This window comes from Mya arenaria, chromosome 10, assembly GCF_026914265.1.
Source record: "Mya arenaria isolate MELC-2E11 chromosome 10, ASM2691426v1".
Classification (NCBI taxonomy): Eukaryota; Metazoa; Mollusca; class Bivalvia; order Myida; family Myidae; genus Mya; species Mya arenaria.
In genome coordinates, this window is record NC_069131.1 from 63,681,788 (window position 1) to 63,694,930 (window position 13,143).

A 13,143-nucleotide genomic window follows, 5' to 3' on the forward strand; every position below is an offset into this window, starting at 1 on the left:
GGTTACCACCACCACCACCACCACCGCCACCACCCCTATCACCATCAACACCACCACCACTATCACCATCACCACCACTACTATCTCCATCACCACCACCACTACCGCCACCACTACTTTCACCATCACCACCACTATTATCACCATCACCACACAACCGCCGCCGCCACTACCATCACAAACACCACCTACAACACCGCCACCACTACCACCATCATCACCACCACCACCACTACTTTTACCATCACCAACACTATCACACCACCACCACCTCCACCTTCATCATCACCACACCATCACACCACCACCACCATCACCACTACTATCACCATCACCACAACTATCACCACCAGCACAACTATTTTCACCATCACCACCAAAATCACCATCACCTCCACTAATATCACCATCACCACCACCACCACCACCACCACCGCCACCACCCCTATCACCATCAACACCACCACCACTATCACCATTATCACCACTACTATCTCCATCACCACCACCACTACCGCCACCACTACTTTCACCATCACCACCACTATTATCACCATCACCAACACAACCGCCGCCGCCGCCACTACCATCACAAACACCACCTACACCACCGCCACCACTACCACCACCATCACCACACCACAACCGCCGCTACTACTATCACCATCACCACAATCACCAGCACCACCACTACCACCACTACCGCCACCACTACCACCACCATCGCCACCAACGCCGCCGCCACCACTACTATCACCATTTACACCATAACAATCACCACCACTACTATCACATCACCACCATTACCATCATCACCACTACTATCACCATCATCACCACCACTACTACTACATGTATCACCATCACCACCATTATCATCATCACCACTACTATCACCATCACCACCACCACCACTACTATCACCATCACCACGCCCACCACCACCGCCACCACTACTATAACCTTCACCACCGCAACCACTACTATCACAATCATCACACACCACCATGGTGACCATATTAGTCAGGGTGTTCATAGTAGTCAGGTTGACCATAGTAGTCAGGTTGGCCGTAGAGTTCTGGGCGACCATAGTAGTACGTGTGATCATAGTAGTCAGGGTGACCATAGTAATCTGGTTGACCGTAGACCATTGTAGTTAGAGTGACCATAGTAGTAAAAGTGACCATAGGAATCAGGGTTTCCATTAAAGCCAAATGTGATCTTAGAAGTTAGAGTGACAATAGGTGTCTGAGTGAGCATAAAAGTCGTGGTGACTAAAGGAGTTGGAGTGACCTTAGGGGTCAGGGTGACCATAGTAGTTAGAGTGACCATAGGAGTCAGAGTGACTATAGTAGTAAGAGTGACCATAGGAGTCCGGGTGACCATAGGAGTCAGGGGGACATTACGATTCCGGGTGACCATAGGTGTTAGGGTGACCAAAGGAGTCAGAGTGACAATAGGGGTCAGGGTGACCATAGGGGTTAGAGTGACTATTGGAGTCAGAGTGACCATAGTAGTAAGAGTGACCATAGTTGCTCGGGTTACCATAGGAGTCAGGATGACCATATTAATTAGGGTGGCCATAGAAGTCAGGGTCAACATTTGAGAGAGTTTGATCATAGAAGTCAGTCTGACCATTAGAATCAGGGTGACAATAGTCAGAATAACTATTGTAGTCACGGTGGCCATAGAAGCAGGTGTGACCAAAGTAGTAGGTGTGACCATTGTGGTATGTGTGACCACAGTATTCAGGGTGACCATAAGATTCAATGTGACCAAAGTAGTAGGTATGACCATAGTAGTACTAGTAGGTGTGACCATAGTAGTTGATGTGACCATAGTAGTCAGGATGACCATAGTAGTCAGGGTGACCTAAGTAGTCAGGGTGACCATAGTAGTAGGTGTGATCATATCAGTCAGGTTGACCATAGTAGTCAGGGTGGCTATACGAGTTAAGGTGAGCATAGTAGTCAGGATGACAAAAGTAGTCAGGGTGACCAAAGTAGTCAGGGTGACCATAGTATAAGGTGTGACCATAGTAGTAGGTGTGCCCACATTAGTCAGGGTGCCCATTAGAGTCAAGGTGACCATAGTAATCAGGGTGACTATAGGAGTCAAGGTGAGCATAGGAGTCAAGGTGACCATAGTAGTCAAGGTGACCATAGTAGTCATGGTTACTGTAGCAGTCACGGTGACCATAGAAGCAGGTGTGACCAAAGTAGTAGGTGTGACCATAGTAGTCAGGGTGCCCATAGGAGTCAATGTGACCATATCAGTCAGGGTGAGCATAGTAGTCAGGGTGCCCATAGGAGTCAATGTGACCATAGCAGTCAGTGTGAGCATAGTAGTCAGGGTGACCATAGGAGTCAATGTGACCATAGCAGTCAGGGTGAGCATAGTAGTCAGGGTGCCCATAGGAGTCAATGTGACCATAGCAGTCAGGGTGAGCATAGTAGTCAGGGTGACCATAGGAGTCAAGATGACCATAGTAGTCAGGGTGAGCATAGTAGTCAGGGTGACTATAGGAGTCAATGTTACCATAATAGTCAGGGTGAGCATAGTAGTCAGGGTGACCATACGAGTCAAGGTGACCATAGAAGTCAGTGTGAGCATAGTAGTCAGGGTGACCATGGGAGTCAAGGTGACCAAAGTAGTCAGTATGACCATAGTAATCAGAGTGACCATAGGAGTCATGGTCACCATTAGAGACATATTTATTATAGTGGTCAGTGTGAGCATAGGAGTATGGAGGACCATTTGAGTCAGGGTAATCACTTGAGCCACAGTCACGATAGGAGTCCAGGTGACCATTGGAGTCAGGGAAATGTTTTAAGCCGGGGTGACGATAGGATTCCGGGTGACAATAGGAGTAAGTGTGACCATAAGAATCAGGGTGACCATTGGAGTTCGGGCAACCATAGGAGTAAAGGCGACCGTAGGAGTGAGACAGATTATAGTTGTTAGGGTAACCGTTGAACTCAGGATAACCATACGAGTCATGGTGACCATTATAGTCCAGGCAACCATAGGAGTACATGCGACCACAGGAATAAGGCAGACCATAGGAACCAAAGTGACCGTTCGTAGATTGGAGTGCAGATGACAAGAGATGTCCGAATGACCATAGGAGTCAGAGTGACCATAGTAATCAAGCTGACCATAACTGTCAGTGTAACTATTGATCTAGGGAGGCAATACTGAACTTACCAATATTATCCCCCCATCTTTTGTCGTCCCCTGCATACAACGGCTAACAGATATGATCCGACCATAATCATCCCCACCCTTGTTTTGCCCTGCATACTGCAGGTAGCATGAAAGAACATACCATATGAAGCCCATTTTGTTGTCCCCTGCACAATGAACCAAACATAATTTACCTGATTGTGTCGTCCCCTGCATACTACGTGGAGCCGTCCATAACTAACCCTATTCCCCTTTTGCCAATCCCTTGAGACTAAGGATAGCCGAACATAACTACCCCTTCCCCCTCTGCTAACCCTTCATGCTACGGAGAGCCGTCCATAACTAACCCTATTCCCACTTTCCCAACCCCTTTATACTACGGAGAGCCGAACATAATCCCCCTTTTCATTTTCTGCCTACTTAGGATAGCAAGAATGAAGCCTTAAGTCGTCCCCTACATACTGCAGGTAGCAAGTACGAGCCGATCATAATTAAACTTCCTTTGTCGTCCCCTACATGTTACGAGTGGCAAGAATTAGCCGACATAAATTATCACACCCCTTTTGTCGTTCCCTGCATACTAGGAGGAGGCGACTTTAATTTATTCCCCCCCCCCTTCGTCAATTTCTGTATACTACGGATAGCAAGTATGAGCCCACCATATTTAACCCTTTGTGTCGTCCTTTTGCGGGTAGCAAAACTCAGCCGACCTTAATTAAGCCGAATTTTGACGTCTCTTGCATAGTGCGAGGAGCCGACCATCATAACCCCTTGTCAATCCCTTGTCAACTTAAGGATAGGAAGAATAAACCGACGATATTGAACCCTTATTGTTGTCTCCTTCGTAATTCTGACACTGATTAACCCCCTTTTGACGTTACCTGCGTTCTGTGGGTAACAACGTTAATAATGATAAGCCTACCATATTATCCCCCAACCCCACCACATGTGTCCTAAACTGCATTCTATGGGTAGCAAGATTGAGTCGACCATAAATCAACCCCATTTTATTGTCCCCTGCATTTTAGCGGTAGTAAATGTTTTGTGTTTTTTTTTAATAATTCCAGCTTTGTTCTATTCCTTCTGTTTGAAAATATTGTTATTTAAAGGGTTTTGAGCATTGTCTTACCGTGGGTTATGTTCAACCTTTATCTATTACGGGAATTCCGAATAAGTGCTACATCGATTACTGACAATTCTAACGTATTAATGAAAAACTTACAACTAAGGGAGGTCAAGTAAAATGGCACATAATCAATCAATTTAAAGTGTGTATGTGTTAACATAAACTGGCAATTTACTCGAGACTTTTAATAAACCCTTGTGAAAGATCGAAAACCTCACTGATCGAAATTTCTAGTTTGTTATAAAATGAGTACCATTTGATTTCAAAGAGGCATTATGATCGTGTTTTTAAGTTTTCTTAAAAATTTGCAAACACATGAAAAAATCACTTTTACCTGAAATTACTCCATTTCGATCCATATGTTACCTGAAATTATTCCATTTCGATATATTTAAAGGATAATATCAGAAATAACAAGCTGCTACTTAAAATTATTCCGTTTTTACATACAAAAATGATTATATCAGAAAAACAAGCTGTTTTTCGAATGTTTAAACACCCACCATCCCATTAGTTTACCGTCACCTTTTTGAATAATACCAATCACGACAGATGATACGTTATTGACCATAATTTGAATATTATTTTCCATTTCTCATTACATTGATACATTTATTATAGCTGAAATATTGTAGCTACTACGTTTTTAAGAAAAACCCATATAGACATAACAATGATTCAAATTAATCTCTTTTCATATCCCAATATAATTTCAATATAGAAAATCACCTCAACTAAAATGACATGCAGTTTATATAGGACCAACTTTTCAAACTTTTCATATGTTTGAAGATGTTCAGCTTTTATTTGTTCCATGCTTTGAAAAGCATTCATTTGCAAATCAATGTTTTATTGTTTGTGTTTTTGTGTGTGTGTTTTTTTTGCATCGATTCATTTTATTTAGGGGTTTATCATTATAAGGTTGGCCCTCGAGTGATTTACAATATGGTCATGAAACAATACATTGCAAATGTATAATTTTTACATGAGTTAATGATTATTTTGATGGTGGTTATTATTTTCAAATATATCAATGTGCTAGGTGCCCAATTTTGAAATGTGTTTAGTGAAGATGAGGGTAAGCACTTCTACTTAGTTTGGAACTCGTTTTCAGGGCTTAAAAAGGTTCGATCTGTTACGTTAATCGTAAGGGTAAATGTGTTTTGCCCGTAGTTACTAAAATATATTGTTTGATTTTGAGACCTAGTCCGAACCGATGATTCAAAAACATAATCATTGATCAACTAGGAAGAAAGGGTGAATGTACTATGCTCACATTCCAATAAGCATTGTTAAACAGTTGAACACATTTTAAAGAATTTCTAAACGAAAACTATGAATTTTCATGTGTATACAAAAAAAACATTAATGGTGATTTGACTAACAAATAAACTACAAATTAGCTGTACAAATGACTGTCATTTATACAATTAATAGTAGCTACATAACCTTCGTGTTTAAATCATACCACATCGAATGAAAGGGACATAACACAATTATGAGCAATATAAAACAAACAGTTTAATCGTTCCTTATAAATGAAAGAATAGGAGCAAAGTGAAATCGTTTAACAAACAAGAGGATGTCAATGGCAAATTCATGTTATTAAACTCAATGAGTACATATACACCACAAATAAGACATAGTTGATGCACTCTTGCTGAACGTTTATTCGCAAACAATCATATCAAGATTGTTTATACTAACAAAATATCTAACAATGGTATACAATAGCCACTTCAGTTATGAAATAAAACTTACGGTACTAACAACGCGATGTATTGACAGTTCACACTGTGCTTTAGCGCGAATGTGTTAAGTAAATTTACCCTTAGCGAATCAGATCTAATAGCGGAGCACTCTCTTGTTAAAGACACGTTTTCAAATTAATAAAATTGTACTTTTTTATGAAAATTGGCATGATTATTTTATCGAACTTCAATATAATCTGTATCAAATGAACGTTAAAAGCAACTGTTTACCTGCCACAGTTGTGCCAGCCTCGTCAGTAGTGTCATTTTGATGGGGCGGAATACCGAGGGGAAAAACCAATTTGGGGGCGGAATACCGAGGAGAAACGAAGCCGATTTTGGGGGCGCAATACCGAGGAGATAAAAGAAGTTGTATTGAGATGCTCTGCATCCCTCCGTCTGCAGATAGAGTTGGGATCTCTTATCATAGAAGTACTTGGGGTCTACTATACGTTTATTTGTATTTGTTTTATTGATAAGTTTCCTCCAATTAATGCATACTTAATTGATTTACCTTTATCTTTTATCTTTATTAAGGATTGTTGGGATAAGAGTGAAGTTTGTGCACATAAACTGGTTTAAACACCCAGTAAATTTACATTTTACTGACCGTTCCAAGGCGGTACCTAACAATTATGATAAACATACCTATTTTTATACAAAGTATATGTATGCACTTGCTGTTTGTGGAGTTTTGTGCTTTTCCTCTATGTTTCTTGTTTGTGATTTTGTGTTCTATGTCTTTGGCGTTTGTCCACTGCCACTAAACCGGGTATGTGTTTAATTGTTTTGCTACTGAGCTTGTTTCTGTAGCCCTTTGCATAAATATTGAAGCACATTTTCACCATGGTACACGTGAGAGTTAGTCGAGTTAACCCCTACTCGAGTCCTTAACCTCGACCTCAACCCTAGAGGGTGTGTGGATATTGTCATACGTTACGCGCGCTATAACAGGAGAGGCAACTGCATACTTTGATTTCGCTTTACGCGTGATAGAGTCGCTTACCTTAGATGATTTAGCTTAATAACTTGGTTAATGAATGTGCGTTGTATATAATTGTACCGTCAAACATGTATCTCGGTGTAACCCTTACTTACTGACAGACAACTATACTCCGATTTCGTTAAGGTTTATAATCATATTTTGAATTTGAAAACATACATACGATAAATATCAACACATATAGACGCCCATATACAAAAATGTTATAATAATTATCGTTTTAAATGTCCAATTGTTTCAAAGATCAACTCGAAATTTTTTGTTTTGTTTTTTTGTATTTTTATTTGGAATACTAGTCCGTTTTATAGAAATTGCTGACTTTCCATCATGATGTTTCCGACGTAATCTTAAAAAATGACATCACATAATCGTCCATTCTCCACGAGTCATACTTAAATTTGTTAAGCGCTGAAAAAGGTCTTGCATTCGAATTGATGGCGATGTAATTGATAAACCCCTGGCGTAAGCCTTACACATCTTAAATAGTCAAACGCGAAAAAATGATAAGCTGAATAGCTCAAATCTGTCCGAAATATTAGCACAAGGATCGCTTAACACCTCTAAAAATACTTCAGCTGGAGAGCTTCCAACTTCGCTTTGGAATAGTTCCATACTCGCATCATCCAACATATAACGACCGTCCACAAATACCTACACATACACACATATACATATAGTAGTGTAATACATTATATATCACAAAGTGCAATACATTTTCTAGTGCAATAATAATTCCCATTAAGACAATATAGATCACATTATAAACATGTATGTTGTAAAAAAACAACATCTCTTTGTTGTGTTTGAGTAAGTATCTTTCAAACAGATCATAACGAAATGCATATAAAACAAATAATGTCGTAAAGCAAAATCGAAGTCCTTTAAACTAAGTCTAATGTAATCGTATTTTGGAAAGTTATAAACGAGTATCACAATCCTTTAGTCTAGATATCTTTGACTCATCGTTTAACACTTCTGCGGGAGTCGGCGGTGACCGTTCCGATGCAATGGGCTTTTTCCCTTTGTTTGGTGTGTCTTTATTATCTGCTCCGATAACTACAAAAGCGTCGATCGGCTTTTGACCTTTAATCGCCTTTTTCCGCTTTTTCTTTTTTGCCCGTGGACTTGACGGTTCACTGTGTTCCGCTTGTTGGCTACTGTCCTGAATCGGAGTGACTTCTATGTCTGATTGAGGGGTGCTCGAAGGGTTACATTCTAATTCGCATTCGCCCTTTTTGTGACCAATTTGATGACAGTCAAGGCATCGCCAGTCATTTTCATAGTCAATCGTTTTATGCCCAGTTTCTAGACATTTTTTACATTTAAGTTCTTTGTTCTCAGAATTTTGCCCGGGGTGAAATACACGACCCGTAAAATGTCCAAAAGCCATAAACTTTGGTAGGGTTGCTGAGAGCGAGCTGGATTTCACAATGTACAGCCTATCACCATTCTCACAATTCGTTAGTTTATCCTTGACACGAAGTTTCTCCCGAATGATAGTGATAACTTATATATTCTCTGCAACTAGAGATCTTAGAATAACGCCATCGTCAACAGAAAGTGATATATCTTTTACTCTTATTCTAACTGTCTGCTCACCATCTAAGCGATTGGAATTGGTATTTAGCAACTTTATCATTTCCCCCTTCATGTTACCCCTTCAGTTAGCAATGAAACTTTATCGTCGATATTTTCGACGTATATTCACCACATACCTCGAACTCTCTGTAGCCCTGTAATGTGGGTGCAGACAATTACATCAGCCAATGCTTCAAATAACTCCTCATGTTTTAGTCATTCTTGTTTTGTAGGCATTCTTTCACCAAACAAACTTGTTTCTCGTATGAAAACAATTGGAGGCCGCCATATTGTTATCTAATGTCATTCACTATAGTATCCATTTTCACTGATATAACACGTTTTTGCAACTATTTCTATCCAGAAAATTATCCACACACTGAGCAAGGAAGACTCTGTTTTAATATCCACTATATTGAATTTAAGAAATATCCGATACGTTTAAATCAGGTATTTATTTATAGACCATACATCCCTACAATAATTACTATGCGATTTGCTAACTAGTGGAAGGGTGCTGTACCGTGTCCTTTTTTGGTAGAACCCTTCTGCCCCTATAGACTCAAGCATGTCCAGTTCAAATCGTTGAGATTTTAGCGATATTTATAATACTGCAATAAATACAGTTTCACACTGTACACGTTCGTCTTGCGTTTCTATAACTTTACATATAAAAAAAACCTTTTTTGTGCGCTCAGTTAATGTTTTAATCCCCAGTTATGATCTTGACTGTAAAACCCCGTTTTTATCGACATAATATGACCACCATATCATACCTTTGCCATTTTATACGCTCAGAAATTGACTGTAATACCATGGGAACATTTGAAGCTTGACAAACACCCCTGCAGTACTCACAGTCATTTTAATATACACCGGAAAACAAATGAAGAAGAATTAGATTGGTACTATTAAGTAGTACAGGTAGTTCAACCCCAAACCTATTTCCCCTATCCGCCAGCGGGAATGTACATTTGTAAGTATTCGTATAAAGCACACGCTATTTTACAGTGTTTTGAGCCGTTTGTTGTGTTCCATGTAAGACCAGAATTTATCAAGTGTCTGGTCCGCTCTCTGATGTGATGTCTTTCAAGATGTGTGTCCCAGTTAAAAGAAAATTTCCCATTTCCATTTCATATCATCAATTTAGTCCCTCTTGTCTTTATCAATAATTCAGCCTGAGATGGTTATCACAGATTTTTTTCAAGGCCGTTCGTTAATAGGTAAAATGTTGCAGTGTACATTAAGTTCTTTTTACGTTTTTAAATAAAGACTTTAAAACATTAATATTTTCATTGAACATCTTGCAAATTTCTGTAATGACACATCGTTTGCGACATCTAGCACTTCTAATAAGACCTTTTCAAAGAAGAATGTACGTTTTTTTTCAATAAGTCCCAAAATCAGCATGTCTGACTTGTTGACTCTGAGGTTTTGGCATGTTTTCTACATTTGTGCGCGCGTAACACAAATAAATTACTGTGTAGTAGTGTTCGTCATTCGTTTCAGAGTTGACATCAAATCAAATTTTGGATTAATTTTATCAAAGTTCATTACTAAAGTATGCTGTTGTTATCACTTCAATCGCCATTGTTACTACTTTTGTAGCTGGCGAATACAATCCTTTCAGTGTTGTGACCCGTCCAATCGCCGTTGTTAACGACATTCTGTTATTATTTTGGAATCAGAAAGTGCTGTGTAACATGACATCGGTCCTTTTGAAAAGGATATTGAACGGAAACATTTGACACTCTTGATCTGACCAATTCGAGTTTCCATTGATCCTAGTCAATTCCATTTTTCATTTTGTATCATATTTTTTATTCATCGCTTAACCTGGCTAACACCAATATGGTAGAAAAAAGAAATAAGTCTCGGAAGAAAAGAATTCCGTTTAGTTACTTTCCATCTTTCTTTACAAAGAATTGGGCCATTTGTATACTACTAGCCAGGAGCAATGTATGCTGGAACAATGTTGGTATTATCGTCCAGAGTAATTATAAAGGAATGTACAAATAATTACTATGCAATAAATTGCATGGTTAGGCTCGTATCTCTCGTAATCTGGTTTAGGGACAAACTAATGTTTAGTTTCGTACATCATTGCTCCATCCAAATTTCTGATTTCTTGATGAAACTTCATCGTCGTTCAACCTCTTCGGCGTTTTTGTGACTTACGAACATTTTCGACTAATTGCTTATACATATATGTATGCGTTGAAGTGTTAAACCATGCGTTTAATGCACGAATTGCGAACGCCCTCCACATCATAAGTTCAAGTTTCAGTAAACGAGTTTGGAAAACATAATTGTGCAGGTAAATGCAAGTCAGTTTAACTAGCAAAACAACGTTTATGTAGTTATTTATAAATAAAAAAAGGTACCGAACATCCTGGACCTTGAAACAGGATGCAGAGCGTAAGTGAAGGCTTAGTGTGTATTAGTTTAATAAACGAAACTGGCCATTAATTGTAAACATAAACAAACATTTCCGGGAGATATTCTGTACCGCGTGAATCTATAACAATGATTTGCACTCGAAACGATCGAAAATTCAAACAGATAATTTTCTAGCCAGAACATAAAAACCTTTTCACCCAGAAGTTTACATGACAATTACTGTTTCTAATGTGAAATTTGGAACGTGACGAATTGTGTTCATGTATGGAACATTAATGTCAAGAAATATCATATTTAAGTGTCAAGTTATATTGACCTTGGCCTCAGTCACAGGGCGAAAATAATTAGTGGTAAATATCACTGTAGGAAACTATAATTTTGTTTGTGACCATGACATACAGGCCTTGATGTTAAACGTGATATATAGGTTTTTGCGTGAGACGTTTCCATAAGTGGGTTTAAGAGGTGTAGTATCGTCTTCTTTAGGGTGGCATGTCAACATGCTTGGATCCCTTCAGTTTACTTTTTTGTTTACACAAGAATAATGAATGCATTGATGTAATTACAAAAAACTACTTACCTTAGAAACAAGTATTGCTATATGGAACATAACAACCAAATTGAAGAACAAGAAGAATCTACCGCTTTATGCATATTATTTGTGTCGGTAATAATACACGTATATTGATACATGATTAAATACGTGAATAGAATTAATGTCAACAACATTCAAAACCACGTATCTGAAGTTCAATGTGTTGATTGAAACAAATACATTTCCCATTTACTCTTTCGTATGTATGCTGTTAATTCTTATAAATGATGTTAAACATGTTTTCTAGATCTTTATTTAAAATTGTCTATTTTTGTTGGAAAAAGGTGTGCAATGCGTAAATTATTCCCATTTTTTATATTTAAAAAGAAGATTTTTGCAATGAGGTTTATATCAATGTGTGTACATTTTAATGATTTAAGTTGATGCAGATCTGGTTCCATCTATCAGTTTTCAAAGCATATTCAATTGGTTTTACTCATGATTCTGTTTGTTTAAGCCTCTTTGAACATTGTTATTACAACTGATACTCATATGGGCATAGTTTTGTCTAAAAAAAACAACAACAACTGAAACTGAGCAAAATTCAGAGTTTGGTAAATCATAGTAAAGCTGAACAATCATATGGTTGCAACACAATTAAACAATTAAAAAAATACATACATATTATGACATGCTTAAGAATCTCCCGCCATCTGCATAGGCTCGTATGGCTCTCTGAACGTTGTGTTCTCATACATTTGTAACGTGGTGTAGCTGATGTTTCCTGCGCTGGCCCTAAAATCAACAACTTTGATCTTATCGGTATATTCTTTTGTCATGTAAGAAATCTTGTTATATATCATCAAATATACCGTTAAAAACATCATAAAACATTTCATCTATCTAAAAATGATAAAAACTTACTTCAGATTAATTCTGCTACTGGTATTGTCTTTTCCTTGATCTGAACAACAACGAAAAAACAGAAATAGACAAAAAATAACAACATCAAGAATTTAGTTTATCAATTCCAATACAGTATTTAACACCCTACAAAAATCCTTAAAAAACGCCATTAGCATGTAAATTACTGCACATGCCTATCAGTACCTATATTTTCGGAAATCACAAGCTAACATGTAAATAGAAAAAAGAAAATTTTAAATCGTTGATTTAAACACTTCAAGGCTGCTTTATTCGAACAAAATATTTACCGTTTGCTTGATTCACGTGTCCTGAATCATGTGTATGTTCTCGTTGAACGGCTAAAATTTTACATTTATGTATTATCAAACATTTATAAGTATATCCGTTATAAACACTTAAACGACAAATGCACAATATTAGCATTCACAAAAGTTTACATTCATATCGAAGATATCAATTATATCTTAAATGAAGATTGTTCAAGCAGTCAATATTGAACACTTCAAAGTGTTTGCTACTGATCATTATGCAATGCAAATACATTTTAAATATTGTCAAACAAACGTACACTTAGGCAAATGACTGAAACGGCGAGACGAAATACTCGAAATATAGAAATAATATACAATCACAATGC

At 38.1% G+C, this 13,143-nt stretch overlaps 1 protein-coding gene and 1 long non-coding RNA gene across 2 annotated transcripts; both read right to left on the minus strand.

The window, feature by feature from the left end:
* Positions 1–1,019: 1,019 nt before the first annotated feature.
* On the minus strand, positions 1,020–3,037 carry LOC128204904 (repetin-like). The gene is made up of 2 exons (XM_052906307.1): positions 2,539–3,037; positions 1,020–1,132 (listed from the first exon to the last, which is right to left on the minus strand). Exons 1-2 carry the CDS (start codon positions 3,035–3,037, stop codon positions 1,020–1,022), a joined length of 612 nt encoding a protein of 203 aa, XP_052762267.1.
* An 8,676-nt stretch (positions 3,038–11,713) lies between these two features.
* Positions 11,714–12,847, minus strand: LOC128205259 (uncharacterized). Its single transcript, XR_008256199.1, has 3 exons — positions 12,794–12,847; positions 12,504–12,543; positions 11,714–12,374 (listed from the first exon to the last, which is right to left on the minus strand). It is a non-coding gene; the product is annotated as an uncharacterized LOC128205259 (long non-coding RNA).
* Between the last annotated feature and the right edge of the window lie 296 nt (positions 12,848–13,143).

What these genes read in the sequence shown, in the direction of transcription:
- LOC128204904 (XM_052906307.1), bottom strand. Translation starts at nt 3,037, where the DNA reads ATGTACTCCTATGGTTGCCTGGACTATAATGGTCACCATGACTCGTAT. An exon ending in TGCTCACCCTGACTATTATG is followed by an intron (nt 1,133 to 2,538) that starts GTAACATTGACT and finishes ACGGTCAACCAG; the next exon opens with ATTACTATGGTCACCCTGAC.